The sequence below is a fragment of the Mandrillus leucophaeus genome, unplaced genomic scaffold (assembly GCF_000951045.1).
Source record: "Mandrillus leucophaeus isolate KB7577 unplaced genomic scaffold, Mleu.le_1.0 Scaffold132, whole genome shotgun sequence".
NCBI lineage: Eukaryota > Metazoa > Chordata > Mammalia > Primates > Cercopithecidae > Mandrillus > Mandrillus leucophaeus.
This window is the reverse complement of record NW_012101277.1, coordinates 2,488,488-2,509,711: the sequence shown is the minus strand read 5'-3', so window position 1 is coordinate 2,509,711 and position 21,224 is coordinate 2,488,488. Positions and strand designations below refer to the sequence as shown.

At 37.0% G+C, this 21,224-nt stretch overlaps 1 protein-coding gene across 5 annotated transcripts in view; it reads left to right on the top strand.

Annotated features, from left to right (window-relative positions):
• The window catches only part of MON2 (MON2 homolog (S. cerevisiae)), a 137,784-nt gene that overhangs the window by 56,615 nt on the left and 59,945 nt on the right, over positions 1-21,224 (top strand). For all 5 annotated transcript variants that reach the window (XM_011972923.1, XM_011972922.1, XM_011972921.1 and 2 more), the window contains exons 9-13: positions 11,107-11,231; positions 11,676-11,812; positions 12,542-12,695; positions 18,672-18,904; positions 21,051-21,132. In XM_011972923.1, the coding sequence (XP_011828313.1) occupies positions 11,107-11,231; positions 11,676-11,812; positions 12,542-12,695; positions 18,672-18,904; positions 21,051-21,132 (731 nt within the window). The remainder of the gene's footprint in view (positions 1-11,106; positions 11,232-11,675; positions 11,813-12,541; positions 12,696-18,671; positions 18,905-21,050; positions 21,133-21,224) is intronic.

The window sequence follows — 21,224 nt, the reverse complement described above, 5'->3', positions numbered from 1 at the left end:
TAACACAGTGAAACGCCATCTCTACTAAAAAATACAAAAAAAATTAGCCAGGCTTAGTGGTGGGTGCCTCTAGTCCCAACTACTCGGGAGGCTGAGGCAGGAGAATGGCGTGAACCCAGGAGGCGGAGCTTGCAGTGAGCTGAGATCGCACCACTGCACTCAGCCTAGGTGACAGAGTGAGACTCTGTCTCAAAAAAAAAAAAAAAAAAAAGAAATGTCTTCTGCCAGGTACCCTAAATCATCTCTCCCAAGTTCAAAGTTCCACAAATCTCTAGGGCAGGGGCAAAACACTGCCAGTCTCTTTGCTAAAACATAACAAGAGTCACTGTTACTCCAGTTCCCAACAATTTCCTCATCTCCATCTGAGACCATCTCATCCTGGATTTCATTTTCCATATCATTATCAGCATTTTGGTCAAAGTCATTCAACAAGTCTCTAGGAAGTTCCAAACTTTCCCACATTTTCCTGTCTTCTTCTGAGCCCTCTGAACTGTTCCAACATCTGCCTGTTATCGAGTTCCGAAGTCACTTCCACATTTTTAGGTGTCTTTTCCACAGCACCCCACTCCCGCTACCAATTTACTGTATTAGTCCATTTTCACACTCCTGATAAAGACATAATCGAGACTGGGCAATTTACAAAAGAAAGAAGATTGATGGAATTACAGTTCCACATGGCTGGGGAGGCCTCACAATCTTGGAGGAAGGTGAAAAGCACATCACAAATGGTTGTAGACATAAGAAGAGAGCTTTTGCAGGCAAACTCCCCTTTTTAAAACCATTAGATCTCGTGAGATTTATTCACTATCATGATAACAGCATGAGAAAGATCTGTCCCCATGATTCATTTACCTCCCACTGGGCCCTTCCCAGAACACGTGGGAATTAAAGATGAGATTTGGTTAGGGGCACAGCCCCAAACCATATCAAGAGTGAAAAGGCAACACTTGGGAGAAAAGATTCACAAATCACATATCTGAAAAGCGATTAATATCCAAAATATATAAAGAACTACAACTCAACAGCAACAAAAAACTAATGTTAAAAAATGCGCACAGGACACGAATAGATATTTCTCCAAAGAAGATATACCGATGTCCGACCAGCATATGAAAAGATGCTCAACATCTCCAATCGTTAGAGAAATGCAGAGCAAAACTATAATGAGGTATCACCTTATGCCTATATGAGTGGTCACTGTTAAAAACAAAACAGAACACCAGAAAATAACAAGTGTTGACAAGGATGTGGAGAAAATTGGAACCCTTGTGCACTGTTGGTGGGAATATAAAATGGTGCAGCCTCAATGGAAAGCAGTATGGAGGTCCCTCAAAAAACTGAAAATAGAATTACCATATGACCCAGCAATACTACTTATGCATATAAATTCAAAAGAATTGAAAGTGTGATTTCAAAGAAATGTTTGTGCACCCATGTTCACTGTCACATTTTTGTAATAGCCAAGAGGTGAAAGCAGTTCCAGTGTTCATTATCAGATGAACAAATCAAGAAAATACAGTGTATACATATGTTGGAATATCATTCAGCCTTAAAGAAGGAAATCCTATTACTGGAACTTTGAGGACATTATGCTGAGTGAAATAAGTGAGTCAAGAGGACAAATTACTGTATAACCTTGAACAGTCAAATTCATAGAGAACATGGAATGGTTGTTGCCAAGGACCAAGAGGACAAAGTGATAAGGAGTTAGTGTTGAGTGGGTATAGCATTTCAGTTTTACAAGATAAAAAAGTTCTAGAGGCCAGGTGCGGTGGTGCATGCCTGTAATCCCGGCACTTTGTAAGGCCAAGGTGGGTGGATCACCTGAGCTCAGGAGTTTGAGATCACCCTGGCCAACATGGTGAAACCCCGTCTCTACTAAAAATACAAAAAATTTAGCTGGGTGTGGTGGTGCACACCTGTAATTCCAACTACTTGATAGGCTGAGGCAGGAGAATTGCTTGAACCTGGGAGGCAGAGGTTGTAGTGAGTTGAGATCACACCATTGCACTCCAGCCTGGGTGACAAGAGCAAGACTCCATCTCAGAAAAAAAAAAGTTCTAGAGAGTTTTTTACACAACAATGTGAAACAGTTGATACTACTCAACTGTACACGTAAATATTGTTGGGGTTTTATATTGTATGGTTTTACCACAATTAAATATTTTTTAATATTGAAAAGATACCTGCACTCCCATGTTTATTGCAGCACTATTCTTGATTGTCGAGATTTAGTAGCAACCAAAGTATCTATCGATGGATGAATGGATAGAGAAAAGTTAGTACATATAGGCAATGGAGTACTGTTCAACCATAAAAAAAAATGAGATCCTGTCATTTGCAACAATATGAATGGAACTGCAGGACATTATGTTAAGTGAAGTTAGCCAGGCACAGAAAGACAAACTTCACATGTTCCCACTCGTTTGTAAGAGCTGAAAGTTAAAACAGTTGAACTCACAGAGACAGAGAATAGAATGATGGTTACCAGTAGCTGGGAAGGGTGGTAGAGATGGGGAGCAGGGGGAAAGTAGGGATGGGTTAATGGGTACAAAAATATAGGTAGATAGAATGAATAAGATCTAGTATTTGGTAGCACAACAGGGTGAGTAGTCAACAATAATGTACATTTAAAAATAACTAAAAGGCCAGGCATGGTGGCTCACGCTTGTAGTCCCAGCACTTTGGGAAGCCAAGGCGGCCAGATCACCTGAGGTTGGGAGTTCAAGACCAGCCTGGCCAACATGGAGAAACCCCGTTTCTACTAAAAATACAAAATTAGCCAGGCATGGTGGTGCATGCCTGTAATCCCAGCTACTCAGGAGGCTGAGGCAGGAGAAACTCTTGAACCCAGGAGGCGGAGGTTGTGGTGAGCCAAGATTGTGCCACTGCACTCCAGCCTGGGCAACAAGAGCAAAACTCCATCTCTAAATAAATAAATAAGTATAATTGGAATGTTTTAGCACAAAGAAATGATAAATGCTGAGTTGATGTGTAGCCCATTTCCTCTGACGTGATGATTATGCATTATATGCCTGTATCAGAATGTTTCATGTACTCTATAAATGTTACATACTTACTATATACTCATAAAAATTTAAAAAAATATTTTTAAGTAAACAAAATAGTGGAAATGAAAATAATTACAATATAGTAGTATCAGTCACCATGGAAAGTCAATAGGATAGGAGGGAGTTTTAAAAAGGAGAAGAACTTTAAGGGCCAGTGTAGTTGCCATAGTTGCTGTTAAATCAGATGGCCAGGTCATATGGTGGTCCAAGTGTTCAGAAAGTTTTTATTCTTGTCACTAGGCCAACTAAATACCACATCCTCACTTGTTCCCTAAATATTAGCAGGGCTGTCTTAGAAGGGCTCCTCCTTCTTTCTTTAGAATGTTACTTAACTACATTAAGTGAAGACTATAGGAAGAGAAAACAGTTCCCCTTTTCCTTTTCATATCCACTAGTCAGTCCTGGAGAAACAAGTATTCGGTTCTCTTCAGTAATGCAGCCTAGTTACATCTTCATAGTAACAAATGCAGAATTCACATTTTGTTTCTGTTGCTAACCAGGACCTCCCAACTTATTTATCATCATCTTTTTTTTTTGATGCTATGGGTTGAATTATATCCCCCAAAATTAATATATTGAAGCCCCAGTCCCCCACATGACAGTATTTGGATATGTGGCCTTTGGGAGATAATTAGGCTTAGATGAAGACATGAGGGCGGGACCCTCATGATTGGATTAGTTCCCTCATAGAAAGACACCAGAGCATGCTTGCTCTCTCACTTTCTTGCCTTCCACCATGTGAAGACAAAGGAAGAAAGCACCCATTTGCAAGCTCAGAACAGGGCCCTCAGCAGAACCTGACCACGCTAACACCTCCATCTCTTATTTCCAGCCTCTAGAATTGTGACAACCAAATTTCTGTCATTTAAGCCACCCAGTTTCTGGTTATCTTGTTATAACAGACTAAAGATACTTGGGCCAAGCTGAGATTCTTGGTTTCTCTCTATCAATTCTGTTATTTAACAATTTGTCTAATAACCTTTTCAGAGATACAGATATCTTAATTCCTGAGTAATTTCCATTTTGGATAAAATTTTTTTATTGAGTTCTTTTCTGGACACTGTACAGAGTAATTGTCTTAGTTCAGGCTACTATATAAAATATGTCAGAAACTGTGTAGCTTAAATCTCAAAGTTCTGGAGCCTCAGAAATCTAAGATCAAGCTGCTAGCATATCTGGTGTCTGGTAAGGGTGCACTTCCTGGTTTGCAGATGTCTGTCTTCTCATTTTATTCTTATATGGTGGAAAGTAGAGAGAGGAAGAAGCCTCTCAAGTATCTTCTTATAAGGGCACAATCCCATTCATGAGGGTTTCAGCCTTATGACCTAATTTCCTCCCAAAGACTCCACCTTCAAATATCATCCCACTGGCGAATAGGCTTCAATACATAAATTTTGGGAGTATATAAACATTTAGACCATAGCATTGCTTTGCATACATTAATTCATTTTAACTTTACTACAGCCGTATGAAGCAGGCATTCATATTTGTGTTTTACAGCTGAGAAAATGAGGACCAGGAAGCTTATATAATTTGCCTGAGATGATGCAGTTTATAAGCTGCAAAACCGGGGTGTTCACTAATTTCTTAGGCTCCATAACACACACTTTTAACCCCACTGCACTTTACTATTTCACTGTTTTATTAGTTGTTGCTCTCTTTTTTTTTTTCTTTCTCCAAGACTGACAGTGCCAAATTTCTTGTGTTGCTTCTATACCATTCTCCGTATTTTGACCTACGTCCCTTTAATTGGCGTTTGGCGGGGCTGTAGGGGGACAACGTGGGACAGATGACAGCATAGCCAGCAACAGAAAAAAATTGAAAGTTACTGTCTAAAGGAAGAGGAAGGCCTGTTTTCCTGCTTTGCTTGTGAATTGTGGGTGATGATCAACTGGTAAAACATTGGTTCCCAATAGGGAGCTCTAGGACTGTGTTTGCAAAGTTGAGATTTTCAGATATATACAGGAAAGTAATTCCTCAGTATTGTAATTGGCTACATTGGGACATGTTAGCTTAGAAAAATGTAGACATTCTACATTTTCTTTAAGGGCAAAAGTTAGAGGTCTGGTAGTTGTGGGGTAAGCTATATATGGTTGATGTGCGATGCCTCTCTCTTATTTCTCTGTATTTTCTCTATTTAAACCTGGAAATGGTACATCTCCTAGAAGACATACTAGAGGAATAATTCTTATACTTTTTAGTCTCAAGACTGCGTTATACTCTTTTATTAATTTTTTTTTTTTTTGCAAGAGGAAGTGGTCATTTAATAAATAACCATGTGGAAGAGGGTGTGCTACCATTCAGAACACCCCGACGGGTCACAGAATGTTCCAGAGCAGAAAGGCGCTGGGGATGCCCTGGCTGTCTGCCATCTCTGGCAGCACACCACTGTTCCAATCATTCAGCCCTTTGTGTCCCTACTGGTCGCTGAATTCGCCTCAGCTGAGTGATACTGGGGGTGGGTGGTGGAAGGGGAATGCTGGGAGGGAGTGACACTTGGCGATCCAAGACAGAGGTATCAGGACCCAAAATAAATAAATCATGTTGAATGCCCTATGAAAACAGTGACCCCCTTTATATTCTTAAAAAATATTTAGGAGCTTTTGTGTATGTGAGTTATTTCTATCATTATTTACTTTATTAAGAATTAAAGCTGAAATGATACTAAACCTATTGCATGTTAACATAAATTATTTTATGAAAAATTATGTCTTAAAGAAAAAAATTATTTTTCATTTTCTAAATGTAAATGTCTTGAATGTCTGGCTTAATAGGAGACAGCTGGATTCTCATATCTTTTGTCTTCATTCTGTTGTGATGTTTTTTGGGTTGGCACATAACGATGAAAATCTGGCTTCATAAAGACATGTAGTTGAAAGGCAGAATTATATTAATGGCTTTTTTAGGTAATAATGGTGGACGTTCTTCTTTGATACTATATCAAATGGAACCAAACACTTTCTTTGTTTTGTTGTTTTTTGGAGACAGTCTTGCTCTGTCGCCCAGGCTGGAATGCAGTGTCACCATCTCGGCTCACTGCAAGCTCCGCCTCCCGGGTTCATGCCATTCTCCTGCCTCAGCCTCCCGAGTAGCTGGGACTACAGGCACCCACCACTACGCCCGGCTAATGTTTTGTATTTTTAGTAGAGACAAGGGTTCCCCATGTTAGCCAGGATGGTCTCGATCTCCTGACCTTGTGATGCGCCCACCTCTGCCTCCCAAAGTGTTGGGATTACAGCATGAGCCACCGCACCCTGCCGGCACTTTCTTACAGGTCTAGGATCTGAAACTTTTTTTTTTTTTTTGAGACGGAGTCTTGCTCTGTTGCCCAGGCTGGAGTGCAGTGTTGCGATCGCAGCTCACTGTAAGCTGTGCCTCCTGGGTTCACGCCATTCTCCTGCCTCAGCCTCCCAAGTAGCTGGGACTACAGGTGCCTGCCACCACGCCTGGCTAATTTTTTGTATTTTTAGTAGAGACGGAGTTTCACTACATTAGCCAGGATGGTCTCGATCTCCTGACCTTGTGATCTGCCTGTCTCGGCCTCCCGAAGTGCTGGGATTACATAGGCGTGAGCCACGGCTCCTGGCCTCTGAAACATTTTTATACTGTGTTACAGTAACATTCATTTCATTGGTCTTACACTTCAAATGGATCTTTTAGTCATGCATGATTTTGTAATATCATGTATTTTAGTTGTGTAGATATTCCAAATGTTATCACTTCCTGCAGTATCAAATATTACATTTGTTAATATCACCACCATTTATCAGAAGAGTCTTAGGTTATAGGGTAGATACAAGTTTTTTTAAATTCTAATTTTTGTTTGAAAGCTCAAATTTTATTATTGACAACACTATCAGTTGTTTACCCTAAAGTGACAGGCGTACTTTGTTTATTTTTGAAAAACTGTTTGTACAGTATACACAAATGTAAATAATCATGATTTACCGTTTACTTTTTCAGTTAAAATGTTATTCCACAGAGTAAAAAGACTAGTTCAGTTCACAGCTATGCTTTTCTTCCAACAATGACGGTACTTTGATACACAGCAAAAATGCTTCATGTGTACTTCCTGTTTTGTCGCACAGAACGTTAAAAAGACATGTGCTTGTCCAGGCGCAGTGGCTCACGCCTAAAATCTCAGCACTTTGGGAGGCTGAGGCAGGTGAATCACCTGAGGTCAGAGTTCGAAACCAGCCTGACCAACCAGTGAAACCCCATCTCTACTAAAAAATACAAAAAATTAGCCAGGGATGGTGGCAGGTGCCTGTAATCCCAGCTACTTGGGAGACTGAGGCAGGAGAATCGCTTGAACCTGGGAGGCGGAATTTGTAGTGAACTGAGATCGTGCCATTGCACTCCAGCCTAGGCGACAAGAGCGAGACTACATCTCAAAAAAAAAAAAGACACATACTTATGGGTCAGATTTAACAAAATCAGTATGTGTTTTATTTTTATTTTAGTTTTGTTTATTATGGCTCTTTTAAAAAAATTAATTTTTTTTTTTTACGATGGAATTTCGCTCTCATTGCCCAGGCTGGAGTGCAGTGGCGCGATTTTGACTTGATCTCGGCTCACTGCAACCTCTGCCTCCCAGGTTCACACGATTCTCCAGCCTCAGCCTCCCAAGTAGCTGGGATTACAGGTGCCTGCCACGATGCCCAGCTAATTTTGAAAATATTTTTGGTAGAGATGGGGTTTCACCATGTTGGCAAGGCTAGTTTTAAAATCCTGACCTCAAGTGATCCACTCGCCTCAGCCTCCCAAAGTGGAAGGATTACAGGCATGAGCCACCTCGCCCAGCCCGTTTATTATGGTTCTTAAGTAAAACCTTTTTTTTTTTTTTTAAATCATGTGTGGCAGTGAAGAATCCAATGACACTAGTACAGTTTGGGGTTACTGCCTTGATTTCTTCTAAGGCACCAGCCATTTGGCCCACTGTTGCTTTTGTACCATCAGTACAAATGTCAGTGCATTGAAAATGACAAATAATATATTATTATGAAAATAAGTTTGAAATTGCACACCACCTGAAATGGCCTCAGGGACTCCTAAGGGGCCCCGGGACCACACTTTGGGAATGACTACCCTACAGAATTTTGTGCTTCCCAGTATTCACCAGGTTATCCTACTCTATCAGGTAGTTCAAGGGTGAAGATAATCTTCAAAGGTTCTGTTTTATATCTAGAGTGACTAGAGGAAATTAGAATATCTCACTCATTAGGTATATTAGAATTTATCACTCATTAGAATTTAGAAATTAGAATTTCTCACTCATTAGGTATATTAATAGCTGCTATACTATATTCTTTTCCCTTTCTGCATCCAAGATAGGTGCTTTTCTGCTCTCTGAATCACTTAGGATGTGTGCCCAGATATCTTTCCTTAAACAAGTACCCGTAAGGAATTTATGAAACTTAATTATAAGAGGCTGGGTGTGGTGGCTCATGCCTGTAATTCCATCACTTTGGGAGGCCAAGGCAGGTGGATCACTTGAGGTCAGGAGTTCGAGACCATCCTGGCCAACATGGCGAAACTCCACCATCTCTACTAAAAATACAAAAGTTAGCTGGGCACGGTGGCTTGTAATCCCACCTTCTCAGGAGGCTAAGGCACGAGAATCACTTGAACCCAGGAGGTGGAGGTTGTAGTGAGCCAAGATTGAGCCACTGTACCCCAGCCTGGGCAACAGAGTGAAACTCTGTCTCAAAAAAAAAAAAAAAAAAAAAGGCTCGCACATCTCTTTTCTGCCCTTGACTTACTGTTTTTAGAAAGGAATGAATGACGCTAAATTGTCTTGTCCAAATGAATTTTCTACTTCTTCACAGACAGTTCTCTGACAATAGATCTCGTCACTACCAAATCCATTAGCTCCAAGGTTGTTAACTCTGACAAGCTCCTGACAAATAGACTCCTGCATGAATGTGCTACCGGATTTTCTTCATTGTCTCCCAAGTCAACACTTATATACAGGATTCTTTAATAGATATATATGTGATACTGAGATTAGAATGTCTACCTCAGTAACTTTGATTCATCTTAAGCCATCAGATGTCTCTTGATATTTAGGTAATAATCTAGTACCAAAGTACTGCAGGAGTTCAAAAACATTCATCACCCTTCATGTTAGTATAGTGGAGTTTATGACGTATCTGGGTCACAAAAATTGAATTTACACCATAAATGCTAATCTTAATACCTGTTTCCTTATGAGTGCAGCCACTTGGTGGAAAGACTTAACAGATTCATAGTAGGTTTTCTCCATTGAGGCCCTTGTTCAGTGTTCAGTGCTCTCAACACTAGTTCTCTGCTCAAACTTTCACACTTGACAAGAAGAAACAAAAGAAGAACAAGGTTCCAGACTTCAGGAGAGAGGCTGTCTTTTTTACCCAAATCACAAGATTGTAGTGGTTCCACTATAAACTGATAAATGATTGGTTTGTGTTATAGTCGTTGTGTCGTAGAGAAAAAATGATCTACTTTTCAAGGCAAGTTTTATAATGTTATTCCTTTGACTGTAATGTACTTGATGTTTATGAGATCCTTTGTATTCTTGCCTCAGAGCGTAGCTGATGAACCTTAAATTCGTTCACACACACTTATGCCACTTATGCCACTTGTAAAGCTGATATCGCACTTGTTGAAGGACTTACTAGTATTTAAACCCTCCAGTAGATAGAGCTGTTGTCCACCGAGTCACTAACATGGGTCTTTCTTTTTCAGTTCTTTCTCTAAAGAGGTGTCATTTTGTTTAGAAAAAATAATGCCCTTTTCATTTGCATGGCACTTTATCATGTTTAGGGAATGTTTTTCTTCTTACATTTTTCTCATTTGATTTCCCAGAAAGATGTAGATATTTTCATCCTTTATTTATAAGAAAGGCAACCATGCTTGTCTTCATGCACAAGGTTGCTGGATAAAGAAGTTGAGCCACCTGACTCCTGATCTAGTTCTTTTAAACTAAGCTTTATCATGTTTAGGACAATGCCAAGCCTCTGCATACACTTCCCCAGTCATTAGCAGTCTAAGTGATAATGTTTTTAGTTATTCCTTCTACTGTGTCATTATGATTATGATTATGTCCTTATTTTAAGCATCCAGTTAAAGATACTGAAAGGCATTAGAAAATACTAGCAGCTAAGACTTTGCACTGAAAGGCTGAAGGCTACTATATTTCTCCAAATTTGTTGTCTCACTCATTTTGAGATACCCCAGCTAAAACATCCAATAACTTGCTGCACCTACTAGCAAGAATCAATTTGGCCTAATAATCACCACGTCAGCTTAATTTTTACCTCGAGAGGTCCTGCTGTGTTGCCAATTAATAAGTAACAAAAACAATCCATTTACCTTTGAGTAAACTGGTTAGCTTTTGTTTGTTCATTCATTCAGTTATCAGACATGTAATGAATAATGCCTTGGGTGTGCCTCAAACATTATTTATTTATAATGAGCTTGCTGAGAAATGGTCTATATTAGCAACAACAGTAATGATAATTAATACTTAATTAGCAGTACAGGCCCTGTTCTAAGAGTTATATACTTTACATCTGTCAACAACTGCTATAGGTTCCTCCTTATTTTTCTATTACAAAATTTATACTAAGCACCCTTCGGCTTGCCTCGTTGTTTCTTTAGTAGCAAAAGAAAGTATGGAAAAACTGCTTTGAAGAGTAGAACATGCATCCTGTCAGCAGTTTGTGTGGTACATGCTATCTGGCAGTTTTTAGAAATGGAGATGGCATGATGGTATTCTCTGCTTTCTAAAGAGCAAGGACAAAGGATTAACCGCATTAGCAGATTACTGATGTTTTCAGGGATATATTTAGAGAAACACTGTGATTATTTTTACCGTTAACCTTTCCGTGTATAACTACATTTCCTTTCTCTGCTTCTCCATTCCCCATTAGGAGTTTGATTTCTAATCTAAAAGATTTTATTGGTTTGTCCATAGCACTAAGTTAAGAATAAGAACACAGTCTATAATTCTTCTCTTTGATTCAAATAAATAGTATTAAAAATCATATATTTTTAGGTAACTGAATGTGAGATATTTCTGTCACTTCTGGTGAAATTTCTGGATGCAGATAAACCACAGTGGCTACGAGCTGTTGCAGTGGAATCAATACACAGATTCTGTGTGCAACCTCAACTATTAAGGTAAAACCTTAGCAATAGTTTGTTAAATAGATAGGTTAATGTTTATTAACCTGTAAAGTAACCTATAATAGGTTAATAAACTAGTCAGAAGACTTTTGGTATTTATTCCCAACATTAGTGATTTCTAAACAAAGAAAATAGGATATTGTATTTATAAGGAGGGATAGGGTGTGTAGATGTGGAAAAGAGCTGTGAGGTAAACACATGGTGAGCGATAGACATCAGTCTGAATTTACTGATTTAATATAGCCAAAATAATTTTTTTTTAGAACTGTGACTTCTTTCTGAACCTTTGTCCTAAATTAGTAAAATCATTCAGGTGTAATGAAGAATTTTTGAGTATAGCTTGGTAACTCTTCCAGTAATATCACTTGCTATAAAAAGGTTTAAAATTTTTAATAGATTCAAATGTTTTTCCCAAAAACATTTTAAATTATTTTACAGGTCATTTTGTCAGTCCTATGATATGAAACAGCATTCTACCAAGGTTTTTCGTGATATTGTAAATGCACTGGGATCTTTTATACAGTCCTTGTTTCTTGTCCCCCCTACTGGAAATCCTGCTACAAGCAACCAAGCTGGTAAAAACATATTCATAATTTTCTTTCTTATATTCTGCCATAAGTTACAGTATTGACCATTCTGAGAGGATATTATGAAATTCTGTGACTAGAGAATTTTGGGTTACCTAAATATGTTGGTAGTAAAGAATTGCACCTAAAGAATAATCTGATCTCACTGAAGCAGTTGTGTTTTTTTTCCAAAATAGATTTTCTTCTCTGACATACTTTCAGTTTCTCTGATCACATAAGAACAAAAGTTTAGATGCTAATCTTCATTTGAAAAGAATCTATTTGATGACTCCCTTTGAAGAGTCTAGATGGTTACCGCCTCAGGAAGACTTAGTTCCTCTCTTAAAGGAGTTAACATGGTTGGAGTTTGTTTGGGACTCTATATGGTTTATTGTTTCCCTTTACCTTCCTTCTCTTCCACTTTGTACTGAGTGATGGTTTTGTATACTTTATTGCCACTTCTGATAAAAAGTGGTTTAATTAAAGATATGCTAAACATTTATCAGTATTTTTACTTCCAATAGTAGCTTTTATTTTAAAAAGGGAAATGGTATTTTAGGGAAATAGGAAGACTCTCTGATAGACAAAATAGCACTGATAAATTTCATTTATTTCTGCAGTACCCATTCTGATAGTACAGAAAATTTTTTTAAAGATTGGCCAGATGTTTGAATATTACTGATTTGTAGTCAAGTAGTAAATTAATATCTTTCCTTTTTTTCCCTTCTTCTCTAACAGGAAACAATAATTTAGGTGGCTCAGTCTCAGCACCAGCTAACTCAGGAATGGTGGGGATTGGTGGAGGTGTTACTTTGTTGCCAGCATTTGAATATAGGGGAACCTGGATACCTATTCTGACAATCACAGTTCAAGGCAGTGCTAAAGCCACCTAGTAAGTAGTAGTAGCATTATTTTATAAAGAATTATATTGTTGGGAGTGATATTTAACCTAAAATGCTTCTCTCTGTATTATATTTTAAATTTTAGATCCAGTATTTCTAATGTATTTTAGAGCTCATTTTCTTTTGTCATAGTATGAAAATTGTATCTAGGACTGGATTTTATCTGTTTTCTTTATTAGTTTGTAGACTAACAGCATTACAAAATAAAATACGATCTCTTTACATATGGACCTATTAGCTTTCCTATACAGCTTTTTGGTTTAAGTATATTAATTAGTTTCAGACCACTTGGGCTTAGGTCATCTAGTATTAGCTGAGTTACTTTCAGCAAATTAATCTTTTTTTTCTTTTCTTTTCTTTTCTTTTTTTACCTCATTTCTCTCATCTATACAATGGAAGTAGTGATATATCTAATTTTCAGAATTCTATATGTAAGAAAAGTTATTTTAAGTGCTTATCTAATCATATTCTTAGGGTTTAACACATGGAAATTTTAGTTTTTAATTAATTAAAAGTGTTTAATGGATTCCATATCTGTTATTTTTAAATTGTTTGTCATTAGCCATTTCAATTTAACAAATGCATACTCAATAATGTATTACTGATTTTTTCTTAAGTCTTAATGAAATACAGAAATAAGGCAATCAATACTACATGGATTTAACATTGCTACAGTTACTATGAGGCAGTTGTAGATGTATTTTAGTAATTGGTATGTATAATTAAAACTATCCTTGGCTGGGTACGGTGACTCAAGCCTGTAATCCCAGCACTTTGGGAGGCCGATGTGGGCAGAACATTGAGGTCAGGAGTTCGAGACCAGCCTGGCCAACGTGGTGAAACCCCACCTCTACTAAAAATACAATACAAAAATGAGCTGGTTGGTGGTGTGCGCCTGTAATCCCAACTACTTGGGAAGCTGAGACACCAGAATCGCTCGAACCTAGGAGGCAGAGGTTGCAGTGAGCCGAGATCATGCCACTGCACTCCAGCCTGGGTGACAGAGCGAGACTATGTCTAAAAATAAAATAAAACTATCCTTATGACATAAATCAAGACTTAATGTGATACAGACTCAGGAGGCTGAGGCAGGAGAATCACTTTAGTTCAGGAGTTGGAGTATAGCCTGGGTAACCGCGAAACCCCATCTCTTAAAAAAAAATAGAAATGAAACAGAATCTTTGACTAGTTAAAATCATCACTTTCTCTGGTATGTCAGTCTGCATTGTATCATCCTAAGTATATTTTACCTTGCAGCTTTATTTTGCCTAAAATTATAAAAGTATAGAGTCATAGAAGACTGAAATATTTTAATTAAAATTCATTGTTATTTTTGGTCATTTATATTAAAACTACTTAGTATTTTATAGGCTTTGCTTTGTACAAAAGGTAATGACTCAAGTTGTAAAAGAATCAGATATCTAGCGCTAAAGGAGACATTAATTATCTAGTTCACCGTCTCACCTCATTTTATAATCTGAACAAAAACCAACACAGAAGAAAATTTTTGCTTCATAGAGCTTACACTTCAGTAAGTGAGACGGTAAATAAATAAATACACGAGTAAATATATAATATAACCTTGGGGTAGTGGTTAACTTGAAGATAAAGCAAGTTAAGAGGATAGAGAATGACCAAGGAGAAGATGGGGACAGAAAGGGTCTCCCTGAGGAGATAATACTGAGCAGACACAGAAAGGGAGGGAGTGAAAATGTGTGCTTGAGGAAGAAAAACAATAGCAACAAGCCACAAAATAATAAATACTTGTCTGGGTTGTAAAACTTCTTTTGAAAATTTATTAGTAAAAGCCTACGAACAAATTGTTTATTAATAGTAGATTTTAATTCTGCTACTAAATACTGTGATTTTGAGTATAGCACCTGATTTCACTTGACATTAATTTTCTCATCTTTAAGACAAGATTAGGACTGAATCTCTAAAGGAACATATGTGTATATATTTTTTTAGTACTGTACATACTGAAATTGCTTAATTCTGAAATAATAAATGGCCAGAAAATATTGGGTGTTCTTTTGTACATGGGTTAGTGTGTTCACATTGGAGCTTAACCGTTGAATTGGCATCTTTTATTCATTCATTGTGAGGTTCAATATAAAATGATTTCACTATTTTCTTTGAAGGCATATGTATAAATCTTGATTGTGCATTCTGTTCTTTTATTGACTGCTTGAGTATAATTTGAAAACTTAAGTGATATATAGATAGAAGTAGTTTTGACATAAGTATTCGTGGCATATTCTTTTATATGTATTACACTACAGATCCCGTCAAAGTTGGACTTGTGACAGTTTTTGCAATTTGAGCTTAAGTTTAAAATGTTTAAACAGATAAATTACATTTTATCTCAAAGTGGAATTTATGCAGTAATTCTAATAAAGTAGCACTGAAAAAGTGAGGTAAGAAAGTACGTGTTTTCTTTTAGGTTTATGGTATAAATAAAAAGTATAAATTACCTTTTCTCTTAACTGTTCTAGTGCTTAAAGTCTGTGCCATAGAATTGGAGAATTGGAGTTTCCGATGTTTTGGATTATTTTGTGTTTTAGATACATTTTCCCAATAGATCACATATTCTTTGAGGATAGGAATTTGTCTAACGAGATGCTTAACACTGATTTATTTAGGATGTGGCTCTCAAAGACTAATTGGTCTGGGAAAGATTAAAGCCATAAACTCTTATCTCCCCATTTGAGCTTAAGTTTCTTCTTTTTTTTTTTTTTAACTTTCCTTTTATGTTTGGGGGTACATGTGAAGGTTTGTTAAATAGGTAAACGTGTCATGGGGATTTGTTGTATGTATTGTTTCATCACCCAGATGTTAACCCCAGTACCCAACAGTTACCTTTTTTGCTCTTTCTCTTCCCACCCGCCCCCCACAAGTAGACCTCAGTGTCTGGTATTTCCTTCTTTGTGTTCATAAGTTCTTATCATTTAGCCCCATTTATAAGTGTGAACGTGCAGTATTTGGTTTTCTGTTCCTGCATTAGTTTGCTAATAGCCTCCAACTCTAGAGCTTAAATTTCGTGATCAAGAATGTAAATATATTTCTAATGATTACATAAATTTTTAAAAGCTCAAGAGTTGATGCCTTAATGGTAGGCTTTAGTGTCAATCAGACGAGTTTAAAAACTTCTGATTAATAACTGTCATATTAGTCCTCAGTTTTATTATCTGCGTCTCTTAGGGTTTTTGTGAGGAGTTAAATGAGATAGTACATATTTAAAAAGTAGAGTCCCAGGCTAAGAGTGTTTGCTCAATGAATGATCACTGTATATAGATGTTCTTATTATTTTTTTTTAATTTGGCATTTCTTTATTAATTACCTACCTTGATGATTCAGAAACTTTAAGATATTGAGGTAGGACATTTTCTTAGCTTTTTTATTGTAATCTTTAGTAATTTCAATTTTACTTTTGAGATAATTCATATGCCATGAAATTCACCCTTTTACAGTGTACAATTCATGTTTCATTATGTTACAAAGTTGTACAGCCGTTACCACTACCTAATTCCAGAAAGTTTTCATCACCCCTAAAAGAAACCTCATACCCATTAGCAGTCATTTCCCAATCCCCCTTCTTCTAGCCCCTTAGCAACCACTGATCTGCTTTCTGCATCTATTGATTTGCCAGTTCTGGATATTTCATATAAATGGAATCACACAAATGTTCTTTTGTTTTTTTTCAATAGATACGTAATAAATGTACATATTTTCAGGGTAAATGTGATATTTTGATACATTTATATAATGTGTAGTGATCAAATCAGGGTAATTTTGTTATTACCTCAAACATTTATCTTTTCTTTATGGTGGGAACATTTGAATTCTTGTGTTCCAGCTATTTTAAAATATGCAATAGATTATTGTTAACTATAGTTACCCTACTGAACTGTTAGATGCTAAATTTTATTCCTGTCTGTATAACTGTAATTTTGTACCTATTAACCTCTCTTTACCCCCAAACCTCCACCCTTCCTGGCCCCTGGAAACCACCAATCTGCTTTCTCCTTTAATGAGATCCACTTTTTTAGCTCCCATATCAGCATAATGTTTCTTTGTTTTGTTTTGTTTCTGTTTTGTTTTTTTTTTGAGAAGGAGTCTTGCTCTGTCGCCCATGCTGGAGTGCAGTGGCATGATCTTGGCTTACTGCAAGCTCTGCCTCCCAGGTTCACACCATTCTCCTGCCTCAGCCTCCCGAGTAGCTGGGACTACAGGCGCCCGCCACCATGCCTGACTAATTTTTTGTATTTTTTGGTAGAGATGGGTTTCACCGTGTTGGCCAGGATGGTCTCGATCTCCTGACCTCGTGATCTGCCTACCTCGGCCTCCCAAAGTGCTGGGATTACAGGCATGAGCCACCACGCCCAGCCCAGCATAATGTTTTGAAGTTTCAACTGTGTTGAGAATGTGTTCTTACTTTGTTCCTTTATATGTCTGAATAATATTCCAATATATGGAATTGCTTTTTTAAATCAATTGATGCATATTGGGTTATTTTCACTTTTGTTTATTATGAATAATACTGCTATGACCTTTTGTCTACAAGGTTTTGCATAGACATGTGTTTTCATTTCTGTTGGGTATACAACTAGTAGTGGAATTGCTGGGTAATATGGTCATTCTATGTTTAAATTTTTGAGGAAGTACCAAGTTCTTTTCCCAAGCAACTATACCGTTTTACATTCCTACCAACAGTGTGTGAGAGTTTAGATATCTCCACATCCTCAGCAATACTTGTTAATCTTTTTTATCATAGTCATCCCAGTGAGTATGAAATGATATCTTACCATGCTTTGATTTGTATTCCCTAATGACTGGCGACTGTTTGTGTGCCTCTTGGCCATTTATATATCATGTTGGGCAAAATGTCTGTTCAGATTCGTTGCTCCTTTGTAATTGGATTGTCTTTTTCTTATTTAATTTTAGGAGTTATATATTCTGGATGCCTGCCTCTTATCAGATATGTGATTTGCAAAAGTTTTCTTTCATTCTGTGGGTCTTTTCATTTTCTTGATTGCTGCTTTTTGAAGTACAATTGTTTTTAACTTTGACGAATCTAATTTATCAATTTTTTCCTTTGTTGCTTGTGGTTTTGGTGTTATATCTAACAAACCTTTGCCTAATCTGAGGTCATGAGGATTTTTACCTATGTTTTCTTCTAAGAGTTTTATAGTTTTAGCTCTTACATTTAGATCATTGATTCATTTTGGAGTTAATTTTGTATATGGTGTGAGATAGGGGTCCAACATCACTCTTCTGCATGTGAATATCCATTGTTCCAGAATCATTAGTTCTTTATCAATTGAATTACTCTCTCTTCTGGGGATTATTTTGCCAGATATCAATTTTAAGAGGTTTAGAACCATAGTTCACAATCTGCCATGATTTAAAACAGATGTATTGTCCTTCCTTCTGAAAACTTTCTCCTATGGGGTAAAAAATTGCTCTGCAGTTTGAACTTGACACACTGATGCTCTTATTCTCACCTTGTTGGCAGATTTGTATTTGAAATGATAGGTGAGCTGGGTATCTCACAGTGTGAAAAGCATCTTCCTCTTTATAGGAGTGATTTGATTTGGTGACATCTTATTTCTAAAGCACAAGTCAGAGTTTGAGAAGTTTTATAATCATATCTCATATTTTGCATATCAGTCTTAATTTTTCTAATATCTAATATTTAATGAAAACGTTGGCACAACTCAGGAGAACGAGAAGTAAATTATTAAAATAATTAGTTATGCCAGTGGTCAGGCCTTAATTTTTCAAATCAGGTTTTTAGAATACCATGAAGAGATCCCTTCCCTAAATGAAATAAATTTGGTAATGTTGCTTTATTTTTTGCTATTCTGTTAATCTTAATTTCTATAGTCTATAAATTGTAGAAAATAGTTTTATGTATTTTTTTGTTGTGGCTTCTCATTAGTATTCTATATTTTTCATAATTTCAGCTTAGAAATGTTGGACAAAGTTGAGCCTCCAACTATACCTGAAGGTTACGCCATGTCTGTGGCATTCCATTGTTTGCTAGACCTTGTTCGTGGAATCACAAGTATGATTGAAGGAGAGTTAGGAGAGGTTGAAACAGAATGTCAAACCACCACCGAGGAAGCTTCTTCACCAACACAGTCGTCAGAACAGCAGGATTTACAGTCAACATCAGACCAAATGGATAAGGAAATTGGTATGAGTCTGTATTTTTAATTTTTATTGGAAAAAATTTGCAATTTACCGAGAATTTGCAAAAATTGTAGTTTCTATAAGTCTTTCACCCTGATTTCTCAAGTGTTAACCACTTTCCCATGTTTACCTTACCATTTTCTTGAATTATATACATGTGACTATACTTTTTTCTGACCTATTTATAGAATAAGTTGCAGACATGAAGCCATATTACTACACTTTAATGCATCAGTGTGTATTTTTTCAAAATAAGGTTAGTCTCCTGTGTATCATAGTATAATCAGCATCAGAAATTTAACATCAATCCAATATTACCATCTAACTCCACATCTCATTCAAATTTTGCCAGTTGCCCTAGTGATGTCCTTTTATGTGTTGCATTTAGTTGCCATGACTCAATTTGGAACAGCTTCTTAGTTTTCCTTGTTTTATATGACCTTACTTTTTTGAGTACAAGTCAGTCAGTTTGAATTTGTGTTATGTTCCTTCATAATTAAATTCAGTTTATTCATTTTTGACAAGACTGGCACAGAAATGTTGCTGTGCTGTAGTTACTGTGTCACTACATTAGGAAGCATACTACAGTATCAATTTGTGTCATTATTGGAGATGCTCACTTCTGTCAGTTGGTTAATACAATGTCAGTCTGGTTTCTTCAGTGTACAGTTAATAACTTTTTGTGGAAAAATACTTTCAGATTGCTACTACGAAAGAGTGCTTTCCCTTCTGCATTTTTTTATTTTTGAAAATTTATTCACTTATATTAGTATAGATTCATGGATTCCTATTTTATTCAGCAGATTACAGTCTTTGACTATTATTATTTGGTTTGATGCTTAGATTGTTCCCAACATGGCCAATGGGACCTCTTTCAAGATGGCCCCTGTGTCCTTTGGACATGTCCCATGCCCCTCTGACATTCTCTGAGCACTTCCTTACTATTTGATAGAACAAGATGTTCCAGGCCGACCTCAGATGATTCTCCTCTAACCCAGGTGTCAGTCATTTCTCCAGGAAGCCCTAATTCCTTTTGGTGGAGAATAGTATTGAAATGAACACAGGGATACTAGGTATGCTTTTCACCACTTGGATAGGAAATACATACCCACATACACACACAAGCATACATCTCTTTACATTTCTAAAATGTCTATTTCTCTATATTGAATTACCATGACATCACACTAGTTTCTTCAGTTCCAGTTCAATACCACAAGGTTTATTTTTAACTTTCCATATTTGTAATTCCCTTCTCCAACAGTGTGGAACCTGCTCACATTTTGCTCAGTATATTTACTTATTTGCTTGATTCTCGGTGTATGTAATCAGTCTTCTGGCTGAGCCAGTTTGTTACACTGCACCCTGCCCTCACTCCAACTGGTCACACAGGCCGAGAAAGTTTGGGTTGATGAAGGGGAAGGGAAAGGAAAGGATATCAGCTGGGCATAGTGGCATGTGCCTATAATCCCAGGAGGATTGCTTGAACCCAGGAGTTTGAGTCCAGTCTGAGTAACATAACAAGCCCCTGTCTCTTAAAAAAAATAAATAAAAATAGGGCTGGGCGTGTTGGTTCACGCCTATAATCCCAGCACTTTGAGAGGCCGAGGGGGCAGATCACGAGGTCAGAAGTTCAAGACCAGCCTGACCAACATGGTGAAACCCCGTCTCTACTAAACATACAAAAATTAGCCGGGTGTGGTGGCACGTGCCTGTAATCCCAGCTACTCAGGAGACTAAGGCAGCAAAATCTCTTGAACCCAGGAGGTGAAGGTTGCAGTGATCCGAGATCATGCCACTGCACTCTAGCCTGGGCAACAGAACAAGACTCCAACTCAAAAAAAAAAAAAGAAAAAAGAAAAAAAAAAAAAAATATATATATATATAAAATTTAACTTGTGTACAGAAAGATCTGACGACAGATATTTTAAAACAACTTATTTTTAAGACTTCTTCAAGTCTGAAACTATAGTATGGCTTCTGAGTTTTCATTCTTGTAGATTTCTAAATACTGAATATTAGTACTTAATAATTAAGTTGTTAATGGAATGTTTGACATATTGTCCAGGAAAATTTTAGAATTTGACATATGTATAACTATTGTACTATCTATAATTAAAATTAAATATTGTATGTTTTTTTCCTTTAAGTTAGTAGGGCTGTTTGGGAAGAAATGGTGAATGCCTGTTGGTGTGGTCTTCTTGCTGCACTTTCACTCCTTCTTGATGCCAGGTATTAAGTCTTTGTAAGTTTTATATTGAATTGTGTCAGTCAGAAAAACACATTAAAATGGTTTACTTACATTTGTCCCTAGAATTATTTTC